General features: G+C 39.4%; 1 protein-coding gene across 3 annotated transcripts in view; it reads right to left on the bottom strand.

Annotated features, from left to right (window-relative positions):
* Positions 1 to 1,914: 1,914 nt before the first annotated feature.
* Positions 1,915 to 17,965, bottom strand: part of LOC309699222 (class I histocompatibility antigen, F10 alpha chain-like) — a 151,283-nt gene continuing 135,232 nt past the window's right edge. For 2 of the 3 annotated variants that reach the window (XM_082522165.1, XM_082522166.1), the window contains exons 5-8: positions 5,166 to 5,261; positions 3,326 to 3,343; positions 3,086 to 3,154; positions 1,915 to 2,755 (exon numbers count right to left, since the gene is read on the bottom strand). In XM_082522165.1, coding sequence (XP_082378291.1) covers positions 3,108 to 3,154; positions 3,326 to 3,343; positions 5,166 to 5,261 — 161 coding nt within the window. In that variant the 3' untranslated portion in view covers positions 1,915 to 2,755; positions 3,086 to 3,107. Of the gene's footprint in view, positions 2,756 to 3,085; positions 3,155 to 3,325; positions 3,344 to 5,165; positions 5,262 to 5,766; positions 6,070 to 6,590; positions 6,867 to 14,709; positions 14,971 to 16,847; positions 16,967 to 17,965 lie in introns of those variants that run through there. The other variant, XM_082522164.1, reaches the window with a different exon arrangement.

Genomic DNA, 17,965 nt, shown 5'->3' with positions numbered 1-17,965 from the left:
TCTGCTGATAAAGAAGCTTGTAATGTGGCAGGTGAGTGGAGAGGAGGGAGTCTTCTGAAAGGTAAACACTGGGAGAAAGACTGAGTAACAGCTCATTGGCTACATAATAATATAACCAATCTACTTGATGATGACTCTTGATAATATGCAGTGGTAAGAAAACAGTAACATTTTGAAAACACATCACATCTAATAAGAACAACTCCTTCTTGCCCATTTACCTGTTTTTAATTTCATTAACATCAAAGCAACTGAAACTGATCAATACCCCCTCTATTCCAAATCAATTTTATTTATATTTATTTATTTTATTTATAGCATCATCTTAAAAGTAGAGATAGTGTCTGTCTCCCAAATCCAAACTGGAAACTGGTTCCATAGAAGAGGGGCCTGAAAACTGAAGGCTCTGCCTCCCTGATTAGATGGGGCCTGATTATTTAAGACCTTGTATGTGAGGAGCAGGATTTTGAATTCAATTCTGGATTTAACAGGAAGCCAAAACAGGAGAAATCTGCTCTCTCTTTCTAGTCCCTGTCAGGACTCTTGCTGCAGCATTTTGGATTAGCTGAAGGCTTTTCAGAGAGTTTTTTGGACATCCTGATAATAATGAATTACAGTCGTCCAGCCTGGAAGTAATAAATGCATGAACTAGTTTTTCAGCGTCACTCTGAGACAGGGTGTTTCTAACTTTAGAGATGTTGCGCAAATGGAAGAAAGCAGTCTTACATATTTGTTTAATATGTGCGTTGAAGGACATGTCCTGGTCAAAAATGACTCCAAGGTTCCTCACAGCGTTACTGGAGGCCAAGGTAATGCCATCCAGGGTACGAATTCAGGCTGTGTTGAAGAATAAAGGTGGTCATACCAAATTCTGACTTTCAAGCTCAGAAGTTGAACAAACTCTGTTTTTGCCTTATTTGCTGTATTTTCATGTATGTTTGCACATTTCAATAAATAACTGCAGATATTTTGCCAGGCATATTTATGATGGAATGTTTAACTGTTTAACTGCTGAATAAGACTGTAAAGCCCATGATTTGTAATTTCATTCATGAGGATGAACGCAACTGGGCTCGCTGTTTAGACCCTCTGTTGTTTACAGTGCAGGAGGTTCCCCAGGCTTTTCTCCCTTTGAATTATTGTTCAGCAGGAAGCCACAGGAGGTGTTGGAACTAATTAAGGAGAACTCAGAGGAAAGTCCAAACCCAGCTAAGAATGAGATTCAATATGTTTTGGACCAGAGAGCAAAGCTTCATATTTTCTGGGGGAAAATTTGCTCCATGCCCAGGAACATCAGCACCGCCTGTACAACAGAGGGGCTAGACTCAGTCAAATTTCATCCATTTGGTTTGTAGTAATTTGTCACACTTCTGTTTGGATGGAGTCCCTGCCACCTTCCAGCACCTTTTAGACTGGGTGCTGCACCCTCACGCTGCATATTCTGTTACTTTTTGGATGATGTCATCATACACAGTGACACCTGGGCAGAGAATGTGGAGCGGGTGCAGTCCTGGAGTCCCTGAGGCAGGCGGGTCTCATGGCCAACCCAAAGAAGTGCATGGTTGGAAGGAGGGAGGTACAGTATCTGGAGTACCACTTGGGAGGCTGGCAGGGCATCCCAAGACCAAAAAGGAGGTGAGTCAGTTCTTGGGGTTGTGCTAGAGACAGCCGCTGCAAAGCTGCACAACCAAAAGAATGGGGACAAAAAAAACTATAAACATTGAACCATCTTGCAACGCTGTGTCCGTGGGGTCCTTTGTCACAAGGACACTTAATGGACCTGAGCTGTCACTATGACACCTGAACTTACTGACCTACTATCACAAGTTATATTGTATCTAGTCCATTAATATTTAGGCCGTATTCATGAAACTGTAGCTAAATTTACATTTTATAACAAAAAAGTCACAGCAATTTGGATTATTTGGGACTTTATTGACAACCAAAGTACGAAAAGGAGAGAAAGAGCAATGCCGTTTTACTGATACATATTCTACTAATTAATTTTTTAAAGTTTACAGACAAATGAGGAAAACCTTGAAAAATCCTGAACTATAAGCAGAAACACATCTACCAATGTGTTAAAAACATAACCCACACAACCCTCCAGAATCTCAACTTGAACTAAACTCTAAAATCAAAAACCCTCAAAACATGTCTTAAATCAAACAACAGAGAATAAACATCATCTTCATTAATTAAGAAAAAAATTCAGACATACAGAAAAATCTTTTAAGGTCTCCTGGAATTCAACACAAGATTGTCTTTTAAATCTAATTTTACGAAAAACATAAGTAAACATGTACAAAATTTAGAAATATATTATGATTCGTTTATCACTGAGAGTGAGGGAATCTCAGCATTCATGAGTGATGCACCAAATTACAAGAAAACCAGAAACACTAAACTATTGGATTTTTGAGTGAAGATGAACATACAAAGGCTTAATTATGATTGTACTACAACTGCTGTGATGATTCCATTGTTTCATGTCTCTCCAGGCGGTCACATCTTTGTTAAATCTTTCAAAGAAAGACTTTTTTAAACTGAAAACAACAAATTCAGAATAATTTCGTTTCACCATTATGATGTTTATGTTAAATATTTGCCAGCTCATTTTCAAACTTCTTGATTAACCAGCATCTGCAACTATATTTTAGATTTTTTTTTAAACAGATTTTATGATGTGAACAATCAATGAATTCTAGTTTATGGAGAAGAATGAGCTGAACCACATCTTCTTTCAGCTCCAAACCTACAGAGATAAAAAGAAACACAATAAATGTTAGGATTGTTCAGATCCACAAATAACCTACTTACAGTTTCATTAAGATCTAAAATACTCCTGATTCAGTCAAATATTTACTTCATATGTTTTTGAAGGGAATTAACACATTTTTTTTAAATTTAGTTAAATCATTTCATGAAACTGTTTTTTGAAAGCATTTTTCTTTTAATATGATTTAAAGTTATATGAAAGCACTTTTTAAAATATATTCAAACAGGAGATTTTACTACAGCCAGTATTTTACATACGTTTTAAAAAGAAAGCTAAAACATGAGACACAAATATGAAGTAACTCACTGTGTGCAGAGCTGTTTGTGGTTTAGGCTTGAGGAAGCATTTGCTCCTTGACTTCACGGTTCTCTACAGCTGTAGGTCAGAAACACAATGTTAGTCCACATCCTGCTCTCATCTGTCACCGTTACAACAATCGAACACAAGAGGAAACAGCCCTGAAAGACTGTTTAGATTAAAGTACAGAAACCCTTTTTAATTTAGTGTAGACAAGAGATTAGAGAAAAGGGACAAAGTTTAACTTACGAGATGGGGGACGTTTCTCTGAAATAAAAAGGAAAAAATACATCATGTTAGTAATTTGTTATAAATGTTAACACAATTTTTTCACGTATTATTCAAGGCAGGAAACATAATTTGATATTTTCATTTTGCAATCTGGATTAACTTAATTTGTAAAGTTAAAAACAGACAGTGGGCTTACTCACTAATGTGTTTATAGATATATTCTGATCTTGCACACAAAATGTGCTCATGTACAATTCTAGTCAAAATATTGAAACATTTGCACTTATTAATGTGTTTTTCTCCACTGTACATATCTGCAAAGCTACGCAACCTGATGAAAATCAGAGACTCTGCCTTTAAGTCCAAAAAATAGAGAAGCTTACACTACAGCCAGAGCAGACCTATCACGGGCCATCAAAGAGGCGAAGCGGCAGTATGCAGATAAGATCAACACACATTTCACAAGTACAAAGGACACTCGGCGCATGTGGCAGGGCATCCAAACAATCACGGGCTACAAGCTAACACCCACGTTTTGAGGCAGAGAACAAAGAGCCAGCAAGGAAGATGCCCCCCTCCCCCAACAACCAAGTACTCTGTCCACAGCAGATGTCAGGATGACACTTCGCAGAGTAAACCAGTGAAAGGCTACAGGACCTGACAACATACCTGGCCGGGTGCATCGGGAGTGTGCTGACCAGCTCACAGGCATCTTCACAGACATCCTAAACACATCACTGAGCTCAGCTGTGGTACCTGCATGCCTCAAAACCTCAAAAATCATCCCAGTGCCAAAGAAGTCCACTGTGTCCTGCCTCAATGACTACCGGCCAGTGGCACTTACGCCCATCATCACTAAGTGCTTTGAGAGGCTGGTATTGAGGCACATGAAAACTCAGCTTCCACAGAATCTGGACCCGCTACAGTTTGCTTACCGCCCAAACCGCTCCATAGATGATGCCATCTCATCTGCTCTTCACCTTTCTCTCTCCCATCTCAACAAAAAGGACATTTATGTCAGAATGCTGTTTATTGACTTCAGCTCAGCATTCAACACAGTCATTCCACAGAAGCTGGCAAAGTTGGCCTACTAGGAATAAACACCTCCCTCTGCAATTGGATCTTGGACTTCCTAACTGACAGGCCCCAGTCTGTCTTCATAGGAAATAAAACCTCCAAAGTCCTCAGACTGAGCACAGGATCGCTGCAGGGCTGTTTAGCCCACTGCTGTTCACCCTGCTAACACATGACTGCACAGTACAGCTCAAATCACATCATCAAGTTTGCAGATGACAGAACAGTGGTGGGTCTCATCACCAACAACGATGAGTCTGAATACAGAGAGGAGGTACAACACCTGGTGGACTGGTGTCAGAATAACAACCTGTCTCTAAATGTTCAGAAGACTAAAGAGATGGTTGTTAACTTAAAGAAGAGCTCAACGACCCACGATCATTTTTTACTCTCAGGCAGTTTTTATAATGAGCTTACTGTCAAAACCTGTAATAAAATAAAACAAAGGAATGAAATAAGAAAATAACTTTGGAAATGCTGTTCTGAAAGAGAAACCTGGCCGCTAAGAAAAAAAAAGCTAAATAATTTTTGTGAGTAAAGCAACTGAAACGATTGTGTCTGAGGAGGAAGCTGGAGAGGGCACACCTTTCTAATGCAGGTAAAGGTGTGCCTTGGTTGTGTTTGTTTGGCAGAGTTGATGGTTAAGAAAAGAGAAGAAATGTTTGGTTTCCAATAACTTAGTTGGTGGTTATTTTGTTCCCTGACAACCAAACTGTAGCTCAGGTGTAAAAAAAAGAAAAGAAAGATGATGCAGAAAAAAAGTAAATAAGTTCTTGTTTCTCACCTGTCCTCTTTTTGTAAATAATGAATGCGATCACAGCGATGGCAGCAAGAACAACCACAGCAACAACAACAGAGATGATCATGTAGATGGAATTTCCTGTGGATCACAGAACAAACAAAAGGTGAGAACAAAAAGTTTCAACAAACAGATAACAATCATGTACAACAGCTTATTTTATGGTCACTACATGTTTGTCCCACTAATGTTTGTTTTCATTCCAACAATAAAAGTTAGGACATTAAATTTAATTTCAATACATTGCTACACTCAAATTTATTGGCAATGTTTCAAAATATACATTTTTCCCCATTTTTTATGAAATCTTCTAAAACTGTCCATTCGTCAGGTAAATACAGAGATTATAATTGCTTAACAGTGGCCACACATGAACATGTTTTATATTCATCAATGTTCAGCAAGGAAAAAATGTGGTGGAAAAACACAACTTGGTCTAAACTGATTTAGGTTTTAAAATTATTCTGACAGAAAGAAAACCTAAACAAACAGATTACCTCATCCAACATGAACCACAGGGTATTGCAGTAATTCAAGTGTGTGTTTCCCATGTTTATCACTCATCGGATCCTGATTCCAGACTCACCTTCATTTGTCTTGATCTCTGATTTGTCCAGTTTGGTGACGATGTCCTCGTTCACACCAGAGAGCTGAAACACACATCTGTATCTGTGCCAGTCTTCAGGTTTGACTGATGAGACATCCAGGTCAACACTCATCTGGAAGGTCCCGTCATTGTTGGTGAGAATCTCTCCTTTGTTCACACCCTCATGAAACTCCACTCCATCTTTTTTCCAGACCATCTCGGCTCTGTTAGGATAGAAACCTGTAGCGTGGCAGGTGACTGGAGAGGAGGAAGACTTCTGGAGGAGAGACACTTTGGGGACATCTGTGGAGTAAACAGTTCATTCTTTCTGTATTATTACTATTACTTGTATTTGAGCTGGAGGGGTGCATAGTGCAGACGAGACGTGAAGAAAAGAGCGCGGACAAGGTGGAGTGGATGGAGACGAGCAAGAGTGGAAAGGAAGGTTTACAAGATGGCAGTGAGACCTGTTGTGATTTAATATCTGAGGATGGTGGCACTGAGACAAATACAGGAGACAGAACTGATGATATTAAAATTATCATAAGGAGTGAGAAGGATTAGAAATGAGTATATCAGAGCTAAAACTGTGGAAGATGATCTGCTGTGGCAACCAGGAGCAACTTGAAAAAGAAGAAGATTATTATTATTAGAAGCATACTGATTTATTTTTGATGTGATGTAGTTTATACAATTAAATGAAATTTAAAGAATGTATTAAAATGCCATACAAAGTGTTATTATATTAATTTAATATCATAGTAAGCAATAAACTGAGACATATTACTATTGGTTAACAATCTAATTCTGGTCATAGATTTTACCTGTTTTCATCAGAGAGCTCCTCCCATAGTTCACATACTTCTTCACCCACTCAGGACACTCCTGGGTGAGGTAATTCTTATACTGTGCGATCAGACCTCTGTTACTGTCCCACTTGTCTTTGGTGATCTTAGCCTGTTGTTTTGGAGCGACCCATGTCTGGTCCTTCAGGTCAAAGCTGATGTAGTCCTCTCCATCATAACCATGCTGCATATATCCATTCACTTCACCTGTTTCATCCCATTCACAGCCGTACATCACCTGGACAATGTGAACACCTGACAGAAACACAGAGACAAAGACTGCAGTGAACCAGAGAGGCTGCACTAAAGTCTTATACTGACACAGAGACGTGATCAACATATAGAGGATCTACATTTATGGCTGCTTTTGTCTCAGTGGAAGATTTTTAAAACCACTCATCATTAACAATGTAGATTTTAGAAAAAGACACTGGGAAAAAACAGATGATTTTGGAGATGAGCGTCATTATTTTTAATTCAGTTTGTGTTTGTCTCGTTTATTTTGTACAAGGGAAAGTTGATTAAAGTTGTTTTTACCCACAGGAGGATTTAGTGACTTAGATTTAGTTTAACGTCAGATAAGCGTCTGAAACCGGACAGAGCAACATTTAAAACGCTGAATGAAACCGCGCCATTCATTCAGCTTAGTGCTCGGAACTGCTACATGCTGCTGTAAAGGAGGAGCTGCTGATGAAGATTACACACTTTTCCTAAGTTTATGCTGAAATTTAAAGCATTTTAAATGATTACAGCATTTTTTTTTTAATACAGATTTTTTAAGACATTGAATGGAGGAAAACAGCGTTTCAGACCCGAACAAAAGCAGAACGGTCTCTGTGAAACAAACAGTCCAGAAAAAGGTTGATTCTGTTCATCTGGACGTCGTGTTTTCAGCGGGAGAAACGTTTCATCGCTCATCTAAATGACTTCTTCAGTCTCAGCTGACTGCAGGTTTCCCCAACGTTGAAACAGGACATCTGCATAATGCCTGATGCTAACACCACTAACAACAGGCTGTGAGGTCAGTGTCGATCATAAATACACAAACTGTCACGATCATTGATCAGTGGCCCTGAGTAACACGTACAGAGAGTTGGCCTCACAGCCCATTGTTAGTCAGTGCTGCTAGTGTCAAACTTAAGCGATCACTTTACCGGACTGAGGGATGAGTTGGTGTCTGCGCTCCTTCTTCTTTGATTGGAGTTAAACTACAGTGGATGAGAAACATGAGGAGGCCCCGCATAGTTTAAGAAAACGCCTCACAGCTGTCACTGAGCGCCGGGTAAAGCAGCTCAGTGACCGAGCAAGAGCGCTGTTTTTTCGCAGCTCTTAAATGTCGCGCACAGCCCTCAAAGACCCCGCCAAAAATGTCGTTTCTTTGGCTGCTCACACGAAGGCTTTCAAACACCACCCGCTGGCGCTAAATACGGTGTCCTGGCGGGGTTTTCTCCAACCTTTACTGCGTCCTGATTTATTAAATGGCGATTTTTACATCATTTCTTAACCAGACGAATTGGAAAAGTGGCAAATGTTGGCCTAGACGATACCACGGGGCTGTGATCATGTAATTATGTCTGTACTGTGGATGATTTTGGAGATGAGCCTCAGTATTTTTAATTCAGTTCGTCTCATTTATTTTGTACGAGGGAAAGTTGATTAAAGTTTTTTTACTTGAGGATTTAGTCGCTGTGAGTTTTGTGGGTTAAAGTGAGGAAACATGTCGAGTTAAAGAGGACGTGAAACAGCACATTTTACAGCTTTGACACAAAATTAAGAGCGTTGTGATTTATTCTGAGAGAAACGTTGGATTCAAAGTGATTCTTGTTTATAGTCATTTTCCAGCTCGCTGATTTGTGGTCGTGACATCACTCATTATGTCACCAGGTCGGCTGGTTGGGCAGCGCTCCCGGGAGAGGTGAGCTCATCAAAAACTATAAAATGGTGGAAGAGGCGAGCTCATCAAAAACTATAAAATGGCGGAAGAGGCGAGCTCATCAAAAACTATAAAATGGCGGACGAGATGAACTCATTAAAAACTATAAAATGGCGGAAGAGGTGAGCTCATTAAAAACTATAAAATGGTGGAAGATGCGAGCTCATCAAAAACTATAAAATGGCGGAAGAGGCGAGCTCATCAAAAACTATAAAATGGCGGAAGAGGTGAGCTCATTAAAAACTATAAAATGGTGGAAGATGAAGCCGACAGCTGTTTTGATGCCCCGCCCACACACCTTACAGCTCAGCTTTGGAGCCAGTGAGGAGGAGAGAGAGTGACCACAGGAAACAGCTCAGAGGATCAACAGGTGGAGCGAGCAGGTGAGGAGAGGGCGAGCGACACCACCTGTCGCGTGCGTGAACGCTGCAGGGAGACGGCGAGCGAGTCGAGCTGCTGTCAGGAAGCTGCTGTGGATCCAGCAGGTGCTGACGGTCTGACATCTGAACGTCACAAAGTCGTCTCTAACCTGTCGCCTCCTTTTCTTTATGAAGTCTGAAGGTTAGAAAACGAGCAGCTGCACCACCACGACTCAGAGGTGAACTACACCGACTCAACCTGACAAAGATCATTTACTGATCGACTGTTAGCGTCCAGTTTGTTTCTGCTCTTATCGTAGCTGCAGAACAACGATGATGCTGGACTCAGTTATGCTGGACTCAAAGCCTCTGATACACGGAGCATCGTTTCATCTTTCAGCCTTTAAACTGATTTAGTTTCAGTAATTATTTCTCTACATCAGTCAAAACTCTACACAAACAGTAACAGCTGTAATAAACTGATGGCTGCTACATCCACAGATTTAACCTGCACGGAGGAAGAAGACGAGGCGGCTCCGCCTCTCTGCACCTCTTCCTGTTAGTGTTTTATCAGACGTGTAAAATCAGGTGATGTAAAAGGATCTCCGTCACTGGCAGAGAGTTAATCGCAGCACAGCTGACGACACCGCTCTGATTTAGACAAATGAAGGTCAAGTCTGAGCTGCTGCAGTGAACAGTTTCTCCAAAGCTTCCAGATTTTACCTGAATATTAATAAACGTGAACTCATCACAGACGCTCCAAATCTGACCTTTGTAATATCTCCATGAAACAACAGCTTCCATATTTAAGGATATGAATCACTGAGGATGAAAAGAATGAATCTAAGTCTGATCCCTCCTACAAAAAGAGTTAAAAACAAATTCAGCTCTCTCACTGAGAGGAAGAGTTTTGACTAAAGCAGGAATCTCTGGTGTCCCTGAGGCAGCGCTGGCTCGACGCCTCCATAATAAACCATCAAAGACGCTGACAGGCTGCTCTTCAGCTTCATGTGGACGAACAGGAGACGTCACATTAGAAAAACAGCTCGTATGAACTCGATGTAAACGGTGGGCTGAATGTTTCAGATTTCCACACTTTAAACGGCACATTTAAGATAAACTGGCTCAAACAGCTGATCAGAAGCCCCGCCTCCATCCTGAGCGCTACACCTGTTCGTTTCCTCTCCGAGTCGCTGCACCGAGTTTTTCTCGTGTGTAACTTTGTGGATAAAATCCCCGCGAACACGTCGGCCTCTCATCGCCGGGCTTCCTCGTCGCAGACTCTCGTCTACAAACACAGTTTGAGCCTCACACTTATTTTATGTGGAACAACAAGGATGTTTGTCCAAGAGGAAATCTGTTTTTCTGGATATTGGTTTGATAATATGATGATGTTGGTAAATCAGCTGTTCCACACAGACGCTGAGCTGCTCTCTGTGAAGAACTCCAGTTAAACATCATCTGCGGCTCCAGGAGATGATGTCACAGCGTATTTAAATTTCAGCAACAGTTCAGACTCAACATCTGTCCTGTTCTCTCTGTGACACACTCCCACTGGGAAAATAGGTTTTTACTGGTGGCTCTGAAAATAAAAACAAATCTATTGGATCTTTATTCCAGAGAAACACGAGCACGTCACCAGATGCAGTTTGTGTTTGGAGCCGTTTGGTGGATGAAACCTGCAGCGACCTGATAAGCATCTGATTACCAACAAAGTTCAAGAAGTTTCTTTAAACTCGTTCATAGACTTGATGTGAAAACGAGCTCGAAGCTGGACTGAAAGCAGACGCTGATGTGAGCTGGAGTTTCTGGAAGAGTCGCCCAGAAGCTGTCGCACGTTTTGCTTTTTGCACTTTTGTTCAGAACTTTTGGTCGAATCTGTGAAGCTTCTGTTGCAGAAAATCTTCTAAAGGTTTTGATTTATTTTGGAAAGATGTTTTATTTGCTCTGAAAACTGAGCGTCAACAAACTAACAGCACCAGCAGAGATATAATGGACCTCGTTGTTTTATGGGCAAAGTTTCACGTCCATCACAGCGAGGATACTGGGATCACAGCGAGGATACTGGGATCACAGCGAGGACACTGGGATCACAGCGAGGATACTGGGATCACAGCGAGGATACTGGGATCACAGCGAGGACACTGGGATCACAGCGAGGATACTGGGATCACAGCGAGGATACTGGGAGACGTCCCTCCTTTCTTGTGTTTGCTGTGAATTCAGGCCGAACGTTCGATCAGTTAAAGACTCGAAGGATCCTGAAGCTGTTCAAACTCTGCTGTTTGTGACAGATAAACAGATTCAACAGAATCTGTTTGATTGTTTCTTTCTCGGCGTTTCTTCATTTAAATAAATGTTTGTAGACGTTTAATAACTGACATCAAACATGTTTGTTTCCCTGTTTTGTGTTTATTCATTTTCAAAAATAATTTTGTTTTGCACTAAAAACAAGAAGCTGCTGTGGACTGCTCGGGGTCGTCCTGTGTGACCGCCTGTTATCAGCTGCTTCGCTGTGAGAGGGGCGTGTCGGAGGAGCGACCAATCGGCAGCGGGCGCTCTGACGTCTGCTGACGACAGCTTAACGTCAGCGTCTGAAAGCGGACAGAGCGACGTTTGAAACGTGGATCAAACCGCACGGTTTAAGACGAGCCGCTGATTTTAAGCTGAGCTCCACGTCCACGGCTGCTGCTCCACTGATGACCGTTCAAACCGCGCCTGCTGCTGATTGGCTGATGAGACGTGAGGTCACAGCCAGGAATATATTCAGAGTCAGGAAGCAGACTTTGTTTCACTGACGGCGTCTTCGGCTCGTTGGTGACGTGAGTTTCGACTCGGGTTACGTCACAGCTGATGACGAGCGTGTCTGTGCTCGCTCTGCTCAGGTGAGCCACACAGACAGGTGTCAGGCTCCTCCCCCTCTTATGTCCCCCCGTCTCTCTATCCCTGTCGCACATGTCTGTGATCACTTCCTGTTGGAAGTTTCTAGAAATACACTAAGAGTGTAAGTGGAGCCTTTGACGCCATGTTTGTTCACATTCACGCTCTCTCCTCTTTAACAGGAAGCTCCACAGACTCGACTCCCGGCGGCGCTCCGTCCTCGTGGCCTCGAGCCGCTGTGGTTCTGCTCGTGTTATAATAACAGTAAGCGGGAAACCGTTATTGTTCGGCGCAAATAATAGACATGAATGGGTTTCAGAGCGCTGTGCATCCTATGTGAGAGCGCTTAAACGCCACAGAGCATCATCAGCTATTTTTTTTCACATGAACATGGAGAGTTACATCTAGGCCAAAATTCACCGCTTTTCCAGCCAGTCTGGTTAAGAAATTATGTAAAAATCAGTTTATTAGATCAGGATGCTGTAAAGGTCTGTGAAAAGCCCGTCAGAAAGCTGCATTTTATAAAAGTGATGTTTTTTTAAACACCTCTTTATGAGATGTTAAAAAAAGAAAAAAGAAAAAAAAGATGGCTTTCTTCGGTCACTGATGGCCGCTTTGTAGGTCACTCGGTTGTGCAACGTTTGCGAGCAGCGGAAAAAAGCGTTCTTGGCCTGAGCTCTCTTTTCTCAGCACTCTGTGAGAGCTGAGAGCGTTTGCAGGGCCCCCCGGTGGTTTATCCTTTACTTAATTTAAAGTCCAATCAAAGAAGAAGTGCAGACACCAAATCATCCCAGATTCAGTTTGATCCAAAGTGACTGCCTTAAGTTCACTTTCTTTTATCGATTCTGTATTAATCTTTGGCACAATCTTTACATGAATACAAATCCCAGTATGCATTTCTGATGATTTTTCAACCTAACACATCAAACAAAAGACAGAATTCTCTTTCTGAAACAAGTGGGGGAAAAGTTGATTCTGTTCATCTGGACGTCGCGTTTTGTGGGAGAAACGTTTCATCATCATCCAGGTGACTTCTTCAGTCTCAGCTGACTGCAGGTTTCCCCAATCTTATAAACGGTACATTTGCATAATGACTGAGTAACAATGGGCTGTGATCAGTTTCATAATCATAACTTTGTCATGATGATTGACCAATGACATGAGTACCATTCGGAGAGTTGGGGAACGGCCTCACAGCCCATTGTTAGTCAGTGGTGCTGGTGTCAGTAGATAAAATAGACAAACTTATGTGATCACAATGCTCAAAGTGAAATTCAGTCTCCTCTCCTTCTTTGATTGGAGTTTAAACCACCAGGAGGCCCTGAAAACGCTCTCAGCTGTCACAGAGCTCAGTGAACGGCCAAGAACGCTGTTTTTCCCGTCGTTCATAAACGTTGCGCAGCCTCAAGTGGAGTTCAATGACTGAAAAAAATCAGTTGTTTTTATTCGTTGCTCATAAGGACGTGTTCTGTCGGGGTTTTCGTTGAGTTTTACAGCGACCTGATTTAAAAACGCCGCCTTAAATAATCAACCTTCAGCCACTTTATGGGAAATTTAAGACATTTTAATGCTTTAATTTCCCCATTATATTTTCAGACTGTTGTCTATTAGTAAAAAATTAAATCAATCTGGGACCAAAAATATTCAACATAAACTGAAAGTCAAACTTAATGTCATTTAAAAATGAGACAAAAATCAGTTTGAAATTTAAAAAAAAAAATCTGATTTTCATGTCAGATCTCAGCTTGTATCGTCTGTCTGTTAGTTTGTTTCTTATTTTTGGTCTAATTCTCACTAAACTCTTGTGCTATTAGGCCCCCTGAATGTCTGCTTAATTTCACAATATTTGATGTATTTAGTTAAATATATTTAGTTATTAATGAGGACGTTTGCTGGTTTATAAAATCATCTCAGAAAACAGTGAATTTCCTCATAAATAACTTAAATATACGTGACAGTGATCTTCAGCACATTAAAGTGTTACTCTCACATGAATGTTCATTAAGATGATTCATAAAGAGGGTATGTTCACTGAGCCGTCTCTACTTTCACTTTTTTCCATTTTTATATTAAATATAACATCAGTGTGTTTAATGGAATCTGAAAATATTATCTGAGGCAAATGTAAAAACTGTGACGTTGCAGCACATTTACCATCTACTCTGGATGATAAATTATGTGTCTGACATATTTTCTTTTTCTATAATTTATTACAACATGTGATTATTTGTGAGGGACGTCTAAACTAAGAGGTGGAGCGACTTCCTGTGAGCTGCAGGAACAGACAAACACACTAAGATGGACCCTGAGCAGCAGACTCAGATCCTGATCCTGGTTTAAGTTTCCATCCTCTGAAACTCTGCAGCCTCCTATCGTTCTAACAAAAATCGTATAACTGTGAGAAACTACACACCAGACTGTCCTGAGGTCTTTCTAGAAGCTTCCACTGAAGGAGAGTTTCAGTCCAGGATTGTTTTTATTAAAAGTCAAATATTAGTTCACAATAATTGTAAAACAAATAAATCTCTGATTATTTAGATCCTGCAGGAGATTATTTTCTGATTAATCAGTTCATTGAGAAATTGTAGCAAAAACAACCGTCAACGTCTCAGAGACAAAAATCCTAAATATAAACAGAAAACTTCAAATATAATTAATTTTTACTTTATTATTTTAATATTTTGATCAACTAACCAGTTAACTGAAAAATTATATCAGTTCATACAAACATGATAATTAAAGCTGTTTGAATTAAATTAAAGCTTCACAGACTGTAGTTCTACATTTATTATGAATTATTATGTTAATAATTTTAATCTGTAATCTGAATGAAACATTTAATGTGTGCAAACCTGTTTACTACTGTAAACAAAACACACTGAAAACATTAACAGCAAATATCAGTAAAAATTAAACATGAACAAACCTCCAGTTTGGTTGAAGCGCTGCTTTACAGTCTCAATGTTGGCTTTGAACCACTGCTGGTGACCCAATAAGCCCCCAGTCTGTCTCTCCCAGTACTGCTGATCTGTGTTCCTGGCAAACCAGTCCTGTTTGGGCACAGCTTTCTCTGTGTTGCTGTCATAATGAACGACTTGAACATCATCAACCATCCCAACAGCCACAAACTCTGGGAAGTTTGGGACTTGAGAGGATCCAGTGTAGAAATACTTCAGCGAGTGGGTCACTGTAAGAAACAGTTAATGTTGTGAGATCTCAGGAACACAGACTTATAAATCACATTATTTCTAAAATAACACAACAAGAAAAACTACAGCACATTAAAGACATCCTGTGATAATCCTGCTGTCCCTTCAATAAACACAAAATAGATTTATGAACAGATATTCAGTGTTTATTGTCATTTTCTGATCCTCTTTTCTTCAAAACTGTAATTTTGTGTTTTGCAACAGATTCTAGTTTGAACCTGATTTACACAGAAAGCTTTAAAGTTTTAAAACTGGTGTTTATCCTTCAGTTTAGTTTAATTCAGTTTTCATGATTAATGATTTGAACTCTTTATAACTTTAATTTGACTATATTTTTTATTTTCAGTGTTAAAGAAAGTGCACATTATTTTTAATCTGTTTTGCTTTTGTTAGCCGCTGTATGAACCGTAAAGTTTCTTCTTTCCTTTTTCTGAATCAAGCAGCAGGACTTCTAAAGTGAGTTGTTTTCTTTTTTGTTTCCGTTTTTTATATTATAAATTATATGAATTTGATTTCATTGTTTTGATGTGACTGTCCAGACTTTTTTTTTCATAATTTTCTGGGTTTCCCACGCTTCTTCTTTGTTTATATTATTTTCATAGACTTTTGTCAATTAATGCACATTCAAAATTGTTACAGAAACTTTCCAATATGTTTGATCAATAATATTATCAATAAAAAACGAATGTTAAGTAAATATTATTGGGGGAATATTATCTTAAGCATTTTTGATTTTATCTTTCACTCTATAATCAGGTTTGCAGGAGAGCTTTCAGTTATCAAAAGTACATGGATTTGTTTGTTTGTGTTACTGAACAATGCACATAGTAGTTTAAAACGCTTCTCATTAGCGCCCCCTGGTGGAGGAGCGAGTGTGTTGCAAAACCTTTCAGGGATTTCTCACCTGCAGCTTCTTCTTGATCATTCAGCAGTGATACCAAAATTAACTCTTGCTGGTAACTCCACGATATTATAAAGCAATAATGACTTAGTTTAGTTCATCTGAATTCTATTTAATTTTATTTATATGACGCCAAATCACAACAAAAGTCCCATCATTGAGCTGTTACTGAATCAATAACATCAGAAAAACAGTGAACTTAAATCCGGGCGTAATTCGTTACATCATGTGTGCGCATGTCCTTCAAACAGAAAGTATTCACATGCATAACGCTGGGAAATAATACTGAATACAGTCTAAAGCAGCCTTCTTTTACCTTTTAATGAATTCCATCAAATGACATGTGGCTCTACATGTACAGCGTATACTGAACAAATAATTAAATAATTAAACTCTTAAATTTTAACAGATACTTTGTGTTAAATACACTTTAGTGAACTTTAATAATCAGCTGTTGTGTGAAAATATTTTTGATTCCTCATGAAAATTAAAATGGTTCTCCGTTTTTAAAGAACAGTGTTGATTACTGTCACCAGATTATCAACGAGCCTCCTCACTCATCTTTTATTTGTTGGACTGTTTGGAAACACAGCAGAGTCACAACCTTTAAAAATGCGTCATGAACGATTTAAAGACGGAAATCATCAAATAGTTTGGACAGAAATCGCCTTGTTTTAATATTTGCCTTATTTATTTATTTTTATTAGCTAAACGTAACTTTTAATCTAAACTTTAATGTTCATTATTAGGGATGTGAGAGAGAATCAGACGATTTAATTACATGTATAAAATGATCGATTGTTTCTTAACATTGAAATTATCTACAAGGATCTATCATAACTAAATGTTTAGCGTACAGGAAGTCTCTGGGGAACAAACAATCTGTCCATTTGTATTTCAAATTACATAAATCTGACATATAAAAAAACACAAAAACATTCAAATCAAACTGACCTGCCGCTGCTCCCTGCATTCCCAGGAGAAGAAAGAAGATGGAGGCCTTCATTGTGACCATAAACATCCAAACCTTTAACAGACTTTGTGTGTTCGCTTGTCTAGAACACACAGCTCAAGTATCAAAGCTAAAGTAGGAGAAAACGAGGAGAACCAGGAGGTACGTCACCACTGGGCTCCATCTGAGCCAATAGGAATTTACTCTGACAGTAAACGTCACTTAAATCTGGGTTAAACGCACCCTTTAGGGTTATTAACGAAACTGAAAGTAAAACATCTTCGTATGAACCATGAATGATAAAGAGAAGGGTTAAAGTTAGGTTCATCTGGTCTTTATTATTTTTGATGTTATGACAGGCGTAGTTTATGTTATGCTGGGTAGACATTGTATAATTTATTATTATTATTATTATTATCATTATTATTGTTGTTGTTGTTGTTATTATAAATCTGGGTTCACTGTTTAGCTATTTGGTACAGATTGCCCCTGGAGTCTGTGAGGTTACGGCGTCTTTGTGCAAATTAGCTTCATTTATAGTTTACACCCACTGTGTTGTTGTCGGGTTTACGGCTGGTAAGCTATGCTAATTTAACTGTTTATGTAGCTTCACTCATTCACCTGCAGACACAGACGGCTATCAGAATGGTCACACGTCTTCTTAGAGGACGTTCCAGGTGAACACGCGCGGTGAGTTACAGCCAGCGAGGAGTCACGCAGTTTTTGCGTGCATGTCTGTGCTCGTGGACATTTGTGAGCAGAAACACTTATTATTAAATTATGCACTTACACTCAGAGTTAGAAATGAAATATTTGTATTAGAGGGAAGGAGTATAACAAACTATAAATGAAGCTAATTTGCACATTTTATTCTGCTTTTCTAATCAAAAAATTGTTAATGCAAGAAAAATATCCAAATATTAACAGGAAAATCTCAAACCAAACTCTTACCACCCCTCTGTAAAATCAATATTTAATATCAATGACTTACATGAAATACAGTTAAGTAATAAAATGAAAGAAAACAAGTGAGCACTACTGCATATAAACTCGACTAGATACATAAACATATACACTTGTGCTAACAATTCAAGAAACATTTGGTATATTTTATATCCCC

The sequence above is a fragment of the Aulonocara stuartgranti genome (assembly GCF_965226115.1).
Source record: "Aulonocara stuartgranti genome assembly, chromosome: 22".
In the NCBI taxonomy this organism is placed as follows: domain Eukaryota; kingdom Metazoa; phylum Chordata; class Actinopteri; order Cichliformes; family Cichlidae; genus Aulonocara; species Aulonocara stuartgranti.
This window is presented reverse-complemented; position numbering and strand designations above follow the sequence as displayed.